This window comes from Hippocampus zosterae, chromosome 13 (genome assembly GCF_025434085.1).
Source record: "Hippocampus zosterae strain Florida chromosome 13, ASM2543408v3, whole genome shotgun sequence".
Lineage (NCBI taxonomy): Eukaryota > Metazoa > Chordata > Actinopteri > Syngnathiformes > Syngnathidae > Hippocampus > Hippocampus zosterae.
In genome coordinates this window covers 17,389,714-17,405,616 of record NC_067463.1, presented here as the reverse complement: position 1 = coordinate 17,405,616, position 15,903 = coordinate 17,389,714, and the positions used below count along the sequence as shown (strand labels likewise).

The 15,903-nt window shown below is 42.2% G+C and overlaps 1 protein-coding gene and 1 long non-coding RNA gene across 3 annotated transcripts; one reads left to right on the top strand and one right to left on the bottom strand.

The window, feature by feature from the left end:
• Nucleotides 1-21: 21 nt before the first annotated feature.
• LOC127613388 (Kv channel-interacting protein 2-like) lies at nt 22-14,170 on the top strand. Of its 2 annotated transcripts, none has more exons than XM_052084406.1 (9): nt 22-1,186; nt 9,534-9,632; nt 9,725-9,849; nt 9,937-10,006; nt 11,936-12,006; nt 12,211-12,318; nt 12,407-12,511; nt 12,682-12,744; nt 12,822-14,170. In XM_052084406.1, exons 1-9 carry the CDS (start codon nt 1,114-1,116, stop codon nt 12,867-12,869), a joined length of 762 nt encoding a protein of 253 aa, XP_051940366.1. In that variant the 5' UTR covers nt 22-1,113; the 3' UTR covers nt 12,870-14,170. The 2 variants fall into 2 exon arrangements, with proteins under 2 accessions (XP_051940366.1, XP_051940365.1); XM_052084405.1 differs by having other exon boundaries at nt 827-1,186; nt 9,534-9,636; nt 9,729-9,849.
• Nucleotides 10,764-11,921, bottom strand: LOC127613396 (uncharacterized). The gene is made up of 2 exons (XR_007966172.1): nt 11,286-11,921; nt 10,764-10,897 (listed from the first exon to the last, which is right to left on the bottom strand). It is a non-coding gene; the product is annotated as an uncharacterized LOC127613396 (long non-coding RNA).
• Nucleotides 14,171-15,903: the final 1,733 nt, after the last annotated feature.

The window sequence follows — 15,903 nt, the reverse complement described above, 5'->3', positions numbered from 1 at the left end:
TAATTGACAGTTCAATCTTGCAGTATTTTCCATTAAAGGCTTTCCATTTAAAAGGCATCTTAAAACCCGCCACCACTACCAACAGCCAAAAAACTCACATTTACTTTTTTTTAAACAGCTTCGCAACTTCATTTTTTTCTGACTGTGTGACAGATGAAATATTTTTGTATCATTTATGGCGAAAGTGTGATGTTTCTTTGGAGAAGCACAATTAACTACTAAAAATGGCGTCAATGTTTTTCCCGCCGCCCACCGGTCAACAATAGTAAACTAAATAAATGAATCGGGGATACTGTATACATTTTTTTGTGCACTTCTGCCCTTGTTTTTACTTTAGCACGTCACGTTTTAATAGTAATAATAATAAAAAGGAGAAATACAATAGCATAATATGTAATACTGCAGTACTTATATATTTTGTAATGTTTATGAAATAATGGTTCGGTTCAGCAACAGGTGGATTATTTTCTGAAACGTCATTCCTATAAATTACGACACATGGTAAAATCCACTTCGTGCAAGCTTTTATTGGTCAAACTAAAAACAAACAAACACAACAATTGAAAATCTCTCACAAACTTGATGTGCTTCGAAAAAAAGAGCCATTTTTGAAACCGGGGTCAAAAATACGTTTTGGGACACATAAACACGTTTTGGGACTGATTAACATTAGCCTTTGACCAGTGTAGTTAATAAATACTATTCCTATTTGTCAGAAATCTTTATTGAGTCTTTTGATCATTTGTATTGGCTGACGTGTCGAATGAAGCAACCAGAAGTGTACGGTAGGGAACAAGATGCTCGATAAATGAACCAAGTTTGTCTCACATCTGCATTGCTCCCTCTCGTCGTCCTCCTACCCGGGTGGCATTCGTGCACCCGCGTGACCGGACGAGGCGAGCAAAGAGTGTTTTGAAAGTTCGTGCGCAAAGAGGAGCAGATTGGATGAGCAAGGAGGGGGGGAGGTGGTGTGAGCGGGATCATCGACATAATCACGCTCCGACGCGCTCGTCCATACTTTGCAGCCTTGGCGACATTTGCGAGATGAACACACACGCAAATCGTGTGCAGGTCTTGCCGTTCCAACGGGTCCTGTAAAGTCGAGGGACAAGCATGAAATCCCGAAGTCAGGATCACAGCTTGTCGGAGTCCACGGAACTGGATCGATCTTACGACCCGCTCACAGGTACGTGAATCTCATCTCGCCACTTGTTCATGGTTTTGATCTCCGCTCTCTTCGCTCCCAGAAACGGAGGGAGGAGGTTTAAAACTTGTACAAGCAAGGTACTTTAGTGTATTGTTAATGTACTTTTTTTAATCAAATAGCTGCATTCTCATTTGACTTGACATACTTCAAACGTGATGCACAACAAGCAGTGTTTCTGAACCTTTTTGTTGAGTCAAGGCACATATTTTACAGAAGAAACATCTAAAAAAAAAAAAAAAAGTGAATACACCGGTCACTTATCTATCTACTGCCCTTCTGTAATTCAGTGGAAGAGCATTTCATTGTCCTGCATGCCATTGTACATAGCTGGGATAGATAGCTTAACAAAGGAACGTTATTTGATGTAGCTCAATAATTCATCAAGCATCACAAATGTTAGGAGTCACATTTATGATAAAATTGAAAATAAACTCAATTATTTCTCGTGTGTGTCCGTACTTTGATGATGCAGTCGATATTACACTAAATAAAAACTTTTGACAGTTTAAACTTTTGAGTTATAAAGTTTGTGATGTTTGATATATGTCTCACTCCTCTCACATTTGGGTTCAAATCTCAGCTTCAGACATCCTGTGTGGAGTTTGCTTGTTTTTTCTGAGCTTGCCTGGGATTTTTCCAAGTACAGTACTCCCACTTCCAAACACGTTCCAATCACAAATAAGGTTAATTAACAAATCTAAATTGTCCATAGCTGTGACTGTGAAAGGTTGTTTGTCGAAATGTCCCCTGCAATTGACATGTTGACCAGATAGGTGAATTGTATCAGATTGTGCAGGTGTACCCAAAGACGGGCCCACCCGTGAAGCCTGCAAGAACATTTGATCCAGTCTGCGATTTTAAAAACAAAAAACACCTCAAAGAAACTCCAATTAAAAAAAAAAGGCCAGGAAAATGTTTAACTCAGACTCGTCCTGTAACGGAATGACAATCTGTCCAGGGTGGTGTCATCTGGAATAGGATCTAAATAGTACACAGATGAATTTGTCCCGTTTGCGAGGTGGCGTGGACCCCAAAAAGTAGGCAAGAGGGAGGAGTCGGGTGAACTTGACAAACTCTTAAACAGAGCAAACTTTTTTAAGTGTCTTTTAAAGCGGCACTAATTACACAATGACGAACAGGTGTGCAACCGCAGGCGGAGCCCTAAAGCGCCACCTGTTGGTCACAAACAGATCCATGACAGAATTTCTAGGAAACATTTGTATGTAACTGCGAAACTAACCGGTGTGTGATTAGGATGATAATGCAGCCATAACTCTGTGTTAACAGCATTAAAGCAGATATTGTATGAGCGATGTGATCGCTTTTAATGAGCTCGAGTCTCTAAGTGAGCGTGTAGCGAGAGAGAGAGAGAAAGAGGAATCAAGCAAGAAGGGAGGCGCAGGCAAGAAATCAAGTGAACGTCTCCAGCACCTCTTGTCATCTCCAGCGATCTTGCTCAGTGTGTTTGGAGTGTAATTAGATCAGTGAGACGTTCTTCTCTCTCCTTCACCCCCCCCCCCCCCACACACCTTTTTTTAACATACTTGCAAAGACAAGCACACAAAATCATTCCTCTTAGATCATCCCAAAATAGACTTTGTCACCAAAAATAACCGAGTGCCTGCACCGATACAAAATCTTTGAACATGTGTATGCACAGCTGGCTTGGTTTACAGACTATTAGAATGAAGGCTTCATTTCATGTCAGTCGGTTACTTCTGCTGGTGTGACGGCCATTCAACGTTTGCTTAACCAAACAGTCAACAGGTGCATTCACACACAGGCTGCACTCCACAAGACACACAAACGGCCCTTTGTATGGATGGATGACAGCCACCGCGGCAGGGATTATAACAACACACTCGCTCATAAACACAATTAAGTGTGTTTACAACCTCACGTTGATGTGCCCGACAAAACGCTTCATCAACGATTGTTTTTTATTTTTTTTTAAAGGAGAACGAGACAAGATTAAATTTTTCTTGAATCTTGTTTCATCCTTCTGTCGTGTGGCACAGTTTGGAAACCTGAACTTGTCCGGCCTCTGTAGTATTATCAAAACGACTGGAAAAATATCAGCAAGTCAGCAAGCTGGGCTACTGTCAACCGATAAGAGATAAGAGATGAGGAAGGCGAATGCTATTTGAAACAGTTCTAATCATCCACTCCAAAATGAGTTTGAGCTTCTGCCCTTGGGCTGTCGATTTAGGGTTCCGATGAGTTAATAAAGTTCATCAGTGCAAGCATTAAATATCTTGTCTTTGTAGTGTATTCAAATGAGTTGAACATGATTTGTTATCCTGTTTTTAATTTTTGAGTAAAACAGTGTCCCATCTTCATATCTGGAAGATTTTTTTCCAGTGTCACCATCATAAAACCGTTGCACTCGTAATGTTAGTGTCTTAGAACTCAAAGCACAACCCAACCAGTCCAATTGAAATATTCTACAAACATTCATTCATTCATCTTCCGAGGCGCTTGATCCTCATTAGGGTCGCGGGGGGTGCTGGAGCCTATCCCAGCTGTCTTCGGGCAGTAGGCGGGGGACACCCTGAATCGGTTGCCAGCCAATCGCAGGGCACACAGAAACGAACAACCATTCGCACTCACACTCACACCTAGGGACAATTTAGAGTGTTCAATCAGCCTGCCGCGCATGTTTTTTGGAATGTGGGAGGAAACCGGAGCACCCGGAGAAAACCCACGCAGGCCCGGGGAGAACATGCAAACTCCACACAGGGAGGACGGAGCTGGAATCGAACCCGGTACCTCTGCACTGTGAAGCCGACGTGCTAACCAGTGGACTACCGTGCTATTCTACAAACAATAAATAAATATTTTGTTTAACGCTCACTATCCCACAAGTATCTGATTCTATTCTGAAATGAACCACTGATATAATGGAAAACGTCAAACATATCTAAATCGAAGTCCTTTGTTCACAAAAAGCTGCAACAGTCAGCTCGGAGTCCTGCAGGACCAGAAAAAACAGGACACATCATAGGATTCAAACTTCAGACTCCTAAAATGGAACATTGGAACATACTCTCAATTTCCCCCACTTTTAGAACACTGGAACCTCATAGTACTACTGCATCATGATAACTGTATAATATGTACTGTATAATGGAGTATTTGCACGAAAGAAAAACAGTAAACAATATTGATGACGAGCAAACAAGCAGATTGGATGAACAGAATATAAAATATGGATGAGCTAGGTGTAAAAAAAAAAAGATGCATCAGAAATGCTGGATATTTGCTGAGTCATCAACATCCCCTCTAGACTCAACATGTCTGCACATACATCACTTACTGTAACACTTTGCGTAATGAAAAAGTGAATTCGTAGGAACACACTACTTTGAGCCCATGTGTGTGTTTGTGTGTGTTTTTGCTTAATCTCCGTTACATTTCTTGTTTGCCAGCTGACATGTGCTCCAAGGAGCAAATGGGGGTTTGTGTGGTTTGATGTTGTGTAACAAATATTTTAAGATCATCCTTCTGCCCCCCGCCACCCCCAGTGTGTGCAATTTTAAAGCCTGGTGAGAGAGAGTGGACGGTTTGGAAGAAATGGTCATCCAGAATGTGAGTGGAGTCCCAGTGAGGATTACTGGAAGCGCAGAGGCGACCTGATTGAGTTAGCTGGGCCAAACCCTTCTTAGGATGGCGTGACGAGAGAAAGCCTGACTTATTTGAAGATTTTGCATCCAAAAGGCTTTTTTACGTGTCAACACTGGTGACAAGTATAGCCTACTGAAATAAAAAAATTAAAAGAATTAGAGTATTTTACGGGCGGCCCGGTAGTCCAGTGGTTAGCACGTCGGCTTCACAGTGCAGAGGTACCGGGGTCGATTCCAGCTCCGGCCTCCCTGTGTGGAGTTTGCATGTTCTCCCCGGGCCTGCGTGGGTTTTCTCCGGGTGCTCCGGTTTCCTCCCACATTCCAAAAATATGCATGGCAGGCTGATTGAACACTCTAACTTGTCCCTAGTTGTGAGTGTGAGCATGGATGGTTGTTCGTCTCTGTGTGGCCTGCGATTGGCTGGCAACCGATTCAGGGTGTCCCCCGCCTACTGCCCGGAGACAGCTGGGATAGGCTCCAGCACCCCCCGCGACCCTAGTGAGGATCAAGCGGTTCGGAAGATGAATGAATGAATGAGTATTTTACGACATTTTACTTTGACTCTGTCCAATTGAAAAACGTACTAGCTACTCCTTACCTTTTAAAAATGGGTTTGATATTTTTTTTCCAACCGCTGAGGATGTGTACACGACTTTACCCTGAGCTAATTTAGCAATTTTTATGTGACTCAATTCAAACTCACGATTCCAATGTTGACCCCACAATCAGTTTAGAGCAAACTGTGGTTTGCCGCGCTTGGGTGCCTTTGTCATATGCTATTTCTCTTGTTTTTGTGGTGTGAAAGAGCCAAACTTGAATTTGGGGTTTTCGTTTGGTTTGAATGATGGAGGGATGGATTTCATAACATCACATTAATGTCAAAAAGAAGACTCACACTCTGAATAGACACATTTAGTGGCGGCTTCCTTTTTTTTTTTAACTTCCTGGCCAATGTATATTTTCCAAGTATGTTTTTATTCTCATTTGTCTCATCCGCAGCTGGTAAAAGAATGCATAAGAGTCTTTTAATTGTGTTAGAAGCAGCAGGGTAGAGTCTATTGATCTGCCTCAGCGAGCAGCATACAATGAAATTGATTGAAACAATCAAAGTCAGCCGGAGGGCAAGTACAGGTCCAATTTTTGAGGGAGAGGTGTTTTGGAAGCACATTTAACCACTTTATGGACATGCCCATGCTTAAATGTGCTTGTATTGTTAATAAGATAAGATAGGATATCCTTTATTTCTCCCACATTGGAGAAACTTACAGTCTACAGCAGCAAGATTGGGTAGAAAGAAGAAAAACAAAGTCTTTGCATTCACAAAATGAATTTTTTTTAATTGCGTCCAGCCACAACATGCACTGTGAGAAACATTGTCTATGTGTGCGGGTGTTTTGTTCTCATTAAATTCTGGCCGATCAATCTTCTCTTCTAAAAATAGTTGCCAGGAGAAAAAAAATGGCATCGCCAAGGAAACTTTTTTCTCCTCTCTCCACTTCTATGCGCTCAATCGGCAGAAATAGAAAAACGACTGCATCATTTTTGCCCTTCTGCGTCATGAAGATGACAAGTGTCGTCCTTTGTTTATTTGCTTTTCCACCCGGCTGCAGCTGCCGTATTTGAACATTTGATTGACATCTCCTCAGCAAACATCATGACTGCATGAAGCTCTCGATGAATAATAGCCCTTTTTTTTTGCCCCTTTTCTTTCTTAGCATTTCTCTTGGTTGCACCGTTTTGATTATGTGTGTTTTAGATTTAGTTTTAGTTTTTGTCCAATCGGGTTTCAGACTTTGCATGCCCATCCAGTATACCTTAGTCCTTCAGAATCAACAGTGCTGGCTGATGTGTCTTAAATATGTTTGTAATGATGTTTTATTTCACAGAGTTGGGTGGATTAGCGTGTAGTTAGTAGAGAGTGCATTCGAACCAGAAGCAATGCAAAAATCAAAACAAATAACGGAACACTCTAAATTGTCTCTAGGTGTGATTGTGAATGCGAATGGTTGCTCGTCTATGTGTGCCCTGTGATTGGCTGGCAACCAGTTCTGGGTGTACTGCCAGAAGGTAGAAATCCTTAGGCCTGCTCCTGAATTATTTAATTTTTTGCAAAATTTGTTTAGAATTGTATGTATATGTTGTTGTTTGTGTTATTATCATACGCAATTGAATAAGTAGACCATTTCAGAATTCAAAATTTGGGACTCTCAATGCATAATGGGACTCGTACTTTTCTGATCAGCGAGTCTCTGGGACTCGCTGCCGGTAAACTGTAAAATTATCACTGCAGAGATTACCGCTTTTTCTGCACTAAGTGATTGACTTCTATGCAGTCATTTCTCAACTTGTCTTCCGTGCCATGTCATGCCTGTTGAGTGTTGATTTACTTACTACTACTGATTTACTTACTACATTAAGAAACTACTGCACTAAAACATTAATTCATAAATGTATATCATATGCTTTTTTTGTTTTTCTCAGTATAAATAACACGTACCCTGACTGTTCTACTCTTTGAATAAAAACACTTCATTCAAGCGTTAGTGAGTGCAAGGGGTTATGATGGAGGGGTGTTGCAAATCATGAAGACCTGCCAAGTTTTATGATAGCATTGTTTTATACATGTCCTTGGCTAGCCCTCAGCTTCAAAATCAGTCCTTGATCCCTGGCCTTGGAGGCAAGTCCTTGGTCCTTGGCCTTGGCCTCGGAAAATTTCTCAAGTCCTTGGCCTTGGCCTCGGGGTGCCGGTCCTTGGACACAACACTGGAACAGTGAGTGCACGTACACATGCAAACATACATGTGCACACAGTCACTGAACTCATTGTTTCACTCATTTCATCAATTAAATTAAGTGCAGATAAATACAAACTGTAGCCTATTTTCCTCGAGCAGGGTGTGTGGCTGCATTCAAGTGAGTGAATTTGTCAGTTAGATGTGGTAAAAGGTGCTGGAGCACAATTCCTCCTCAAGATTTGTCGCTACCCCCCTCATACGTGCCTGTCGAGACCCGGCCTTGGTGCGCTCTCAAAATCAAAAACGTCACCCGCAGATTGGCTGTGGCTGTTAGCGGCAGTGGAGATTTAAGTGAAGATTTCTCAACAGTCATTTATTCAACACGTTGGAACTTTGTGTGCGTGGAAGAGTGCCGGTCTTTCTTGGAGAGTACCGGTCATTTGTTTCTTGGCCTATGTAGCTACGAAGCAACACTGCCCTCTGCTGTCAGAATTGATCATTGCACGGTCCAGTTCGCTTGGAAACAATTACCAGAGAATTCGTGGGACGAATGAAAATATTGGAGGTGTTAAGAGTATTTTGGAACGTCATAATTTCAATATATTGTACTGGAGTGGCCTGAAATGATCAAATTCTAAATATTTGCGCTTGACAATTCGGGGGGTTAACGGTCTTTCAGCCCTTAAAAAAGAGATCATATTGTATGGTTGGGATGGTTTGTAATCACATTTTTATTTTGTCACAGAAATTGGTGTTACGCTCAATAAAACTGGAGACATTTTATCATCAGTTATACAATATTGTAATTTTTAGATGAACCAACACTGTAAAAAAAATTAACAAATCAATGCAAAGAGCTGGATGAACACACAATTTGAAGACCACAAGCTTTGATGAAATGTTTGTTGGGCAAATAACTTTTTTTGTAAAGTTTTGCTTTTTTTTTTTTAAAGATGTCTTTCCCACATTCCCGCACACAACAAAGAATTAAGACAGGCATGTCCAAAGTCCGGCCCGGGGGCCAAATCCGGCCCGCGGTCGAATTTCATCCGGCCCTCGGCCCCTGTCATAAAATCAGTGCCGTCTGGCCCGCAGGTTGGGCGCAATGGAACACGTGTTGCATTGACTGCGGTCTCGTAGACTGGTGAGTGGTGTTTCATAGAGTACTGCTTCCCTCTAGTGGCTAAATGAGTAATATCATTCACTAAATGAGTAATAGCATTTAGACACTAGAGGGCATCACTCACGAGTTAACAAGACATCACTCCGTGTTTATATTGACTGATATGTCATATTTCAAATGATCCTTGCAGTTGTGGATATGTGTATTGCTTGTTCATTTCCCTGTTGTTCGAGTCAAAGGTTTTGTGACTGTTGAAAAGTCATGGTGATACATTTCATGTTTCAAATCAATCAATTTGCACTCAGGAGACTTCTGTTTAAGAAAAAGTCAAGCGAATAAGCAGTTGCATGTGATATACCCGTTTCAAGTGAACCAAAAGAAATTCTTAAGATTGTTGAAATTAAAATAAAAATGGAAATGTGAAACAGACTGGCTTACTAAAATTTGTTGAACAATATTATAATAATAATAATAATAATAAATTTTATTTATAAGCGCCTTTCAAGATTGTTGTTCAATGTAAAGAATGTCAGCCAAGGTCGGCCCCCCGACATTTTACCACATAAAATCTGGCACCCTTGGCAAAAAGTTTGGACACCCCTGAATTAAGAGTTTACAGAGCATTGTATTGAACCCCCAACTCAGAGATAGCACACGGGTCAATTAATACCAATCTACGTGTTGCCATTCATGCATAAGAATAAGAGCTTTGGGTTCAACTAGCCCAGATTTCACACTGGCCAAGTACAGGACATTGGTTCGTAAAGTGAGACGAGAGCATCATCTTTTTAAAATATGTTGTGGAGTGCCTTGAGTTACCCATTCAACTCTTCAATTCTTTCTAGGTAACCCACCAAATCAAGCCACCAAAAGGACCATCAAGCAGCGCTTCCTCAAACTGCTGCCCTGCTATCATTCTGGCTCCGGGGCGTCCATCAATCAAAGCAAGTGGCCCTTCGCATTCCTGTTAGTCATGCAATGCATCTCTTGCGTGTGTGTGTGTAATGGTGTGTTATGTGTCTCCCTGCGTGTGCAGATAGCATATGTGATGAGGCCGAGTTGTCGGCGGTGTGTCACCGACCCGAAGGCCTCGAACGTCTCATGGGGCAGACTAACTTCAGTAAAAAAGAGCTGCAGATCCTCTACAGAGGATTCAAAAACGTGAGCCCAGTTGGCAACATTTGCTCTCGCCTGCAACCACTTTCATGCGTGTGCAAGAGCGAGGGCTTTTATATCTTCTCGTTCCAGGAGTGTCCCAGTGGCGCAGTGAATGAGGAGACGTTTAAAAACATCTACTCTCAATTCTTCCCTCAGGGAGGTCAGTTGCGGTCTCTGTTCTTACTTCTTAAAATAAAACTACCGTCTTGTCCAAACTCAAAATTTAAAGACCATAATTACAAAGATGTGCAAAGAAAAGAACCAGACAAGGGCCACAAATAAACAAACCACCGAAGTCTGCATAAAAGAGCCAGTCCATTGTCATTTTCTGCGAGGGAATTTGGATATTCTGCATGAGTTGGATGACATTGTTTACTTTCAGGACTGTTTTTTTCTGTGATTTTCGGCTCAACACCAAATGGAACAATATCAACATATGAATCAATGAAATAGCGAGCAATCATTCGTGACAACAAACGCGGTTTGCTCTGTAAAGATATAAAAAAGCTTCAAGATTTATTTTAATTTTAAACTAACGTGGGAGTTTGGGAAACCCCCTTCTTCTGCAGGGTGCCAGGGTTAAGATGAAAAAAATATGTGGATGGGTGTGGAAGCTGATTTTTGAAATTTGAGACCCCACACGTGTTGTAGGGGGGGAAAAAATCATGTTTCCTAAAAATGTATTCAAAAAATCAATTTTATTCATTTATCTAATTTGAACAATTGGTTGATTGATGTATTGTAAACAGTAAAATAAAAAAAAAATCCATTTTACTTTTTAATTTTTGCGAAATAATTATTCCGCTATTAAAATACAATATTTTACTTTTTGTTTTGCATACACATTAACTTTTTTTTTTTTGATGATGTGGCTCATATGTCCGTTTTATAAATTCAAAGGTGCCCTTGAGCACAAACGTCAGTTGACGTTGCACATTTACAGGAGACAAAATATGTGCACACCCCTGTTCAAATGCCAGGTTTTGATTACATTAAAAAAACAAGAGGCTAAGACAAACAATTTCAAAACTTTTCCCACCATTAATGTGACCTGGGGCGGCCCGGTAGTCCAGTGTTTAGCACGTCGGCTTCACAGTGCAGAGGTACCGGGTTCGATTCCAGCTCCGGCCTCCCTGTGTGGAGTTTGCATGTTCTCCCCGGGCCTGCGTGGGTTTTCTCCGGGTGCTCCGGTTTCCTCCCACATTCCAAAAATATGCATGGCAGGCTGATTGAACACTCTAAATTGTCCCTAGGTGTGAGTGTGAGTGCAAATGGTTGTTCGTTTCAGTGTGCCCTGCGATTGGCTGGCAACCGATTCAGGGTGTCCCCCGCCTGCTGCCCGAAGACAGCTGGGATAGGCTCCAGCACCCCCCGCGACCCAAGTGAGGACGAAGCGGCTCGGAAGATGAATGAATGAATGAATGAATGAATAATGTCACCTGTAACCTGTACGAGTGCCACATTCAAACTCAAGCTCAACAGGAGTCAGCACACAACTGTCACATTTTAAAGCGTTAACGCCAAATCAATTTCTGACGTTCCCATATGCTTTTCTTGACATTGCTTTCAAGCAGAAGCTTGCCAGTTTTATGCTCAAACACTGACTGCTGTTTGGAATTGTTCATAATTCTTTCCACCCTGTCTTGGGCCCCAGTTCCAGCTGAGGAAAAACAGCCCCGAGGCCTGACGCTGCCACCGCCACTCTAATTTACTATTGGTGATGAGCAGTGTTGCCTTTTTTTTTTTTTTGTACCAAACACACCATTAGGAAAATAGAAAATAATAACAACACATTCCATAACACTGAGATGAATCCTGTCACAGAGTACAAAGAGTAGTCAGTGACAGAGCTGTTTTCTCTCACCAAATAGAGAGTCCACAATAAAACTAAGACTATCATGGTTCAACTTAAAACCTCTACTATCTAAGTTGTTACTCACCATCCACAAATGTGAACAGTAACACTACTAGCATTGATGCTAGTGCTAACAAAACTGCTCCGCTGGTACTAGGAGAGCTCTTAAGTGTCTGATATGTGGTTACTATTTGTAAATCTGCATAGCGCTCATATAAAATGTTCCTCTTCCAGATACAAGTATGTATGCACATTTCCTGTTTGAGGCTTTTGACACTCACAAAAGCGGATCTGTCAGCTTTGAGGTAAAACACACAACAAAGGCTGACTGCTCTAGGCAGCGTATCAATTGTGTCATAACATCTCAACACTTCTAGCTTGCGTGAATTGATGCAGGATGTGGTTTAGAAAAGAAACAAATGTCCATTTCGGGTTCATTTGGATCAGAAATATAGCCTTCACTTCTCTCTTTTCTGTCCCATTTGTTTTTGGTTTTTACCGGGCCGTAGGACTTTGTCTTAAGTCTATCCGTCATCCTCAGAGGCTCCGTCACAGACAAACTCAACTGGGCCTTCAACCTGTATGACCTCAACAAGGATGGTTGCATCACTCGAGAGGTGTCGGCACGCTTCACTAAAAGTTTCCTTTTTTTTTCTTCTGTTCATGTTTTACTAACAGCTTGTGGTGATGACTTATTTTGTTCAGGAGATGACAGACATTATGCATTCCATTTATGACATGATGGGCAAGTATACGTACCCCTGCATGAGGGACAGCGCTCCCCAGGACCACGTGGAACGCTTCTTCCAGGTTGGAAAAAAAAAAATAGAAATATAGAACAAATATTGGGCAGCACAGTGGCATCATTCAAAGGTCAGCATTGTATCTGAGACTCGTAGCGCTACACATTAATCAGAAGCTTTTCGTAGTAAACTGCTGCACAGGAATCAGATGAACGCTAATTATGTGTCGCCTTGTAGAATATGGACAGGAACAAAGATGGCGTCGTCACCATCGATGAGTTCTTGGAAACGTGCCAGAAGGTGGATTTTTTTTTTTTTTTATTTAACCTTTTTTCCAACAGCATATTAAGAGCGCATAACGCGTGCCTCCCTTCTAGGATGAGAACATCATGCAGTCCATGCACATGTTCGACGACGTCATCTAAAGGTGGCATCAAACGTTCCTCCAATTGGAGCTCCACTTCAACGCTGCAGTGTGTGTGTGTGTGCATGTGTGTGCGTGTTGGACTTCAACCTGTCACCTCACAGAGTGCTAAAATCACTCTGCTCTGATTGAAAATACATTTAAGGTTTGTTTGGAGCTGTTCAAGACTGAATCAGGATTGCGGGCCTGTTGTCTTACGAATTTACAAAACCAAGTTTGGCCGTTGGGTTAAACATAAATAGAAACAGAGTACCGTACAATTAGTCTTAGCTGTATTTAAGTGAATACACTGCAAAGACTAGATATTTAATGTTCAAACTGAAAAAAATGGTTTTCACTAAGAAGTGAAACGGTGTTGTAACATTTGCAAAATGTGGTTTGGCATTGTCTTGTTGGAATAAGCAGGGAGGTCCATGAAAAAGACATTGCTTGGATGGGCCAATACCTATAAGTCCCTTTAGGTGTTAATGGCGCCTCCACAGATGTGTAAATCACAGATGCCATTGGCAGGAACTCAGCCCCATACCATCACAGATGCTGGCTTTTCAATTTAGCATCCATAACAATCCCGATGGTTCTTTTCCTCTTTGTCCCGGAGGACACCGCGTCCACAGTTTCCAAAAACAAGATGAAATATGGACTCGTCAGACCACAGAACACTTTCCCACATCAGTTCATCTTCGAGGAGCTCGGGCCCAGAGCAGCTAGTTGGGTTTCTGAAAGTAGTTTTTAAAACATTTTCTCATGCAGTTGTTGACAAAAAGGGGAACCTCATCCCATTTTGGCTTGTGAATGACTGAGCGATTCAGGAAAGCTCCTTGTCTTGCCAATCTTGGCACTCATATGTTCCAAGTTAGCCTGTTCACCTGTGGGATTTTCCAAACAGGTGCTTGATGAGCATTCCTCAACTTTCTCAGTCTTTTTTTTTTTTTTTGTCACGTGTCCCAGCTTTTTTGGGGAGCATGTTACAGGCCTAAAATTCAAAGTTAATGATTATTAGTTCAAAACAATGACATTTTTCAGTTAGATTAAATAACAGACGTTGAAATGTATTCAACGGAATATACATTAAATATGATTTGCATTGTATTTTGTTTTTATGTGTCACACAACGTCCCAACTGGATTGGAACTGGATTTGTACTTATAGGTTACCAATCAAAAGGGGAAGTCGAGACCAAAATTTTTCTTACACTCAAATTTAACCCTGATAAATTCAATTGTTAGGTTTAGTCAATCTACAACATTTAATAAACAACAAACACGAAAGGAAGACAAGAGAACGGACAAATTGTAGATACAACCTGCAATTTGTGTGCTTCCCACTCCCTTCTAAAGGGAAGGGAGTGGGAAGCACACACATACGTCCGAACCATTGATGAAGTTCACAGAAAGATGATGTCTGGTCCGAAACAATGCAAACCTGTGCTCGGAGGAGTTCATGAGCTCATTTGTGCAAGCTCGTCATGAGCGCGCCGTCTCAAGGTCGCCATTTCCACTCCTCAGAGCTTGTGATCTGATTTCACTCTGAGAGTGTTGGTGAAGTCTCCAATCCAAAGAATATAATATAGGTCATCACTCTTGTATGCTCCGAAGGGTTCGAGTTCTTTTCCACAGCCGTGCAGCCTAACAAGCTCCACTCCTTGATGGCTTACCTCGTCCCAAGCTTGGGAACCAGCCGGCCCCCCTTCAAAGTTATTCTTTGCCGTCTCTCTCTCAGTGAAGCCTCGCAAGGCCATACCGCTGAATAAATGCTTTGTAGTAATATGAGAGTAAATATGGGAGAACTTGATGTACATCAATCCTATCAGCTATCACAGAACAAAATCGTGCACAGAACGAAATAAAAACAGAATAGATTCTTAAAATACAGACGAAAAAACAATCTATATGTATAATCATTCATTCATTCATTCATTCATCTTCCGAGCCGCTTGATCCTCACTAGGGTCGCGGGGGGTGCTGGAGCCTATCCCAGCTGTCTTCGGGCAGTAGGCGGGGGACACCCTGAATCGGTTGCCAGCCAATCGCAGGGCACACAGAAACGAACAACCATTCGCACTCACACTCACACTCACACCCAGGGTCAATTTAGAGTGTTCAATCAGCCTGCCACGCGTGTTTTTGGAATGTGGGAGGAAACCGGAGCACCCGGAGAAAACCCACGCAGGCCCGGGGAGAACATGCAAACTCCACACAGGGAGGCCGGAGCTGGAATCGAACCCGGTACCTCTGCACTGTGAAGCCCACGTGCTAACCACTGGACTACCGGGCCGCCCTATGTATAATCAATAAAAATGAATTCATCCCGAACAAAGAATAGCACTTATCGGAGAGCCTTTGCACATTGTTTGTTGCACAGTGTTCCCACTCATTTCATATTTAGCAGTTTTATGGCGGTCGGATAAAAACGGTTCTTAAACCTGGCAGCTTTGCACCTCAGGCTGCGGTTGCTCCTGAAGGCAGGAGGGAAAACAGCAGCAACGCCGCCGTGCCAGTTCATCCGTGGTTGGCATCAAGCACAAGTCATAAAAGTCTCCCCTCGTCTGCGTTGTCATTTGCATATTTAATGACATCATGACTGCTGAATTTTGTCGTGGGTCACAAGGGTGTAAGAAGAGGAGGGGACTCACCTGCACATCAGGGTCCTGTGGGATTATGGTACTGAATGCAGAGCTAAAATCAAGCGGCAACATCCGGACCCACGCGTTCCTGGTCTAGAGGTGATCCGTGGATCGATGGAAAGGAGTCCTCAGTAGAACAATATAGTATATGGATACTGCTGCTTCATTCATAGACCAAAAACGCAGTGGGGGGGTGCCTAAAAAACTTATCGTAAGGAAAAATGTGTCCCAGGTGTACTGGTCCTTCGTCATTTGTAGGCAAATACATTCTGACATAACTCTCAAGATCATTTCTTCTCCACTTATCTTAAAAAAAAACAGCCGTGTACACCCTGGCATGTTTGATACACATGGGACACATTGTAAGATAAGTGATGGCTGCGAAATGATGCAATAACGTGGCCATGACGTT

What these genes read in the sequence shown, in the direction of transcription:
- LOC127613388 (XM_052084406.1), top strand. Translation starts at nt 1,114, where the DNA reads ATGAAATCCCGAAGTCAGGATCACAGCTTGTCGGAGTCCACGGAACTG. An exon ending in ATCTTACGACCCGCTCACAG is followed by an intron (nt 1,187 to 9,533) that starts GTACGTGAATCT and finishes AATTCTTTCTAG; the next exon opens with GTAACCCACCAAATCAAGCC. An exon ending in ATGGTTGCATCACTCGAGAG is followed by an intron (nt 12,319 to 12,406) that starts GTGTCGGCACGC and finishes TATTTTGTTCAG; the next exon opens with GAGATGACAGACATTATGCA.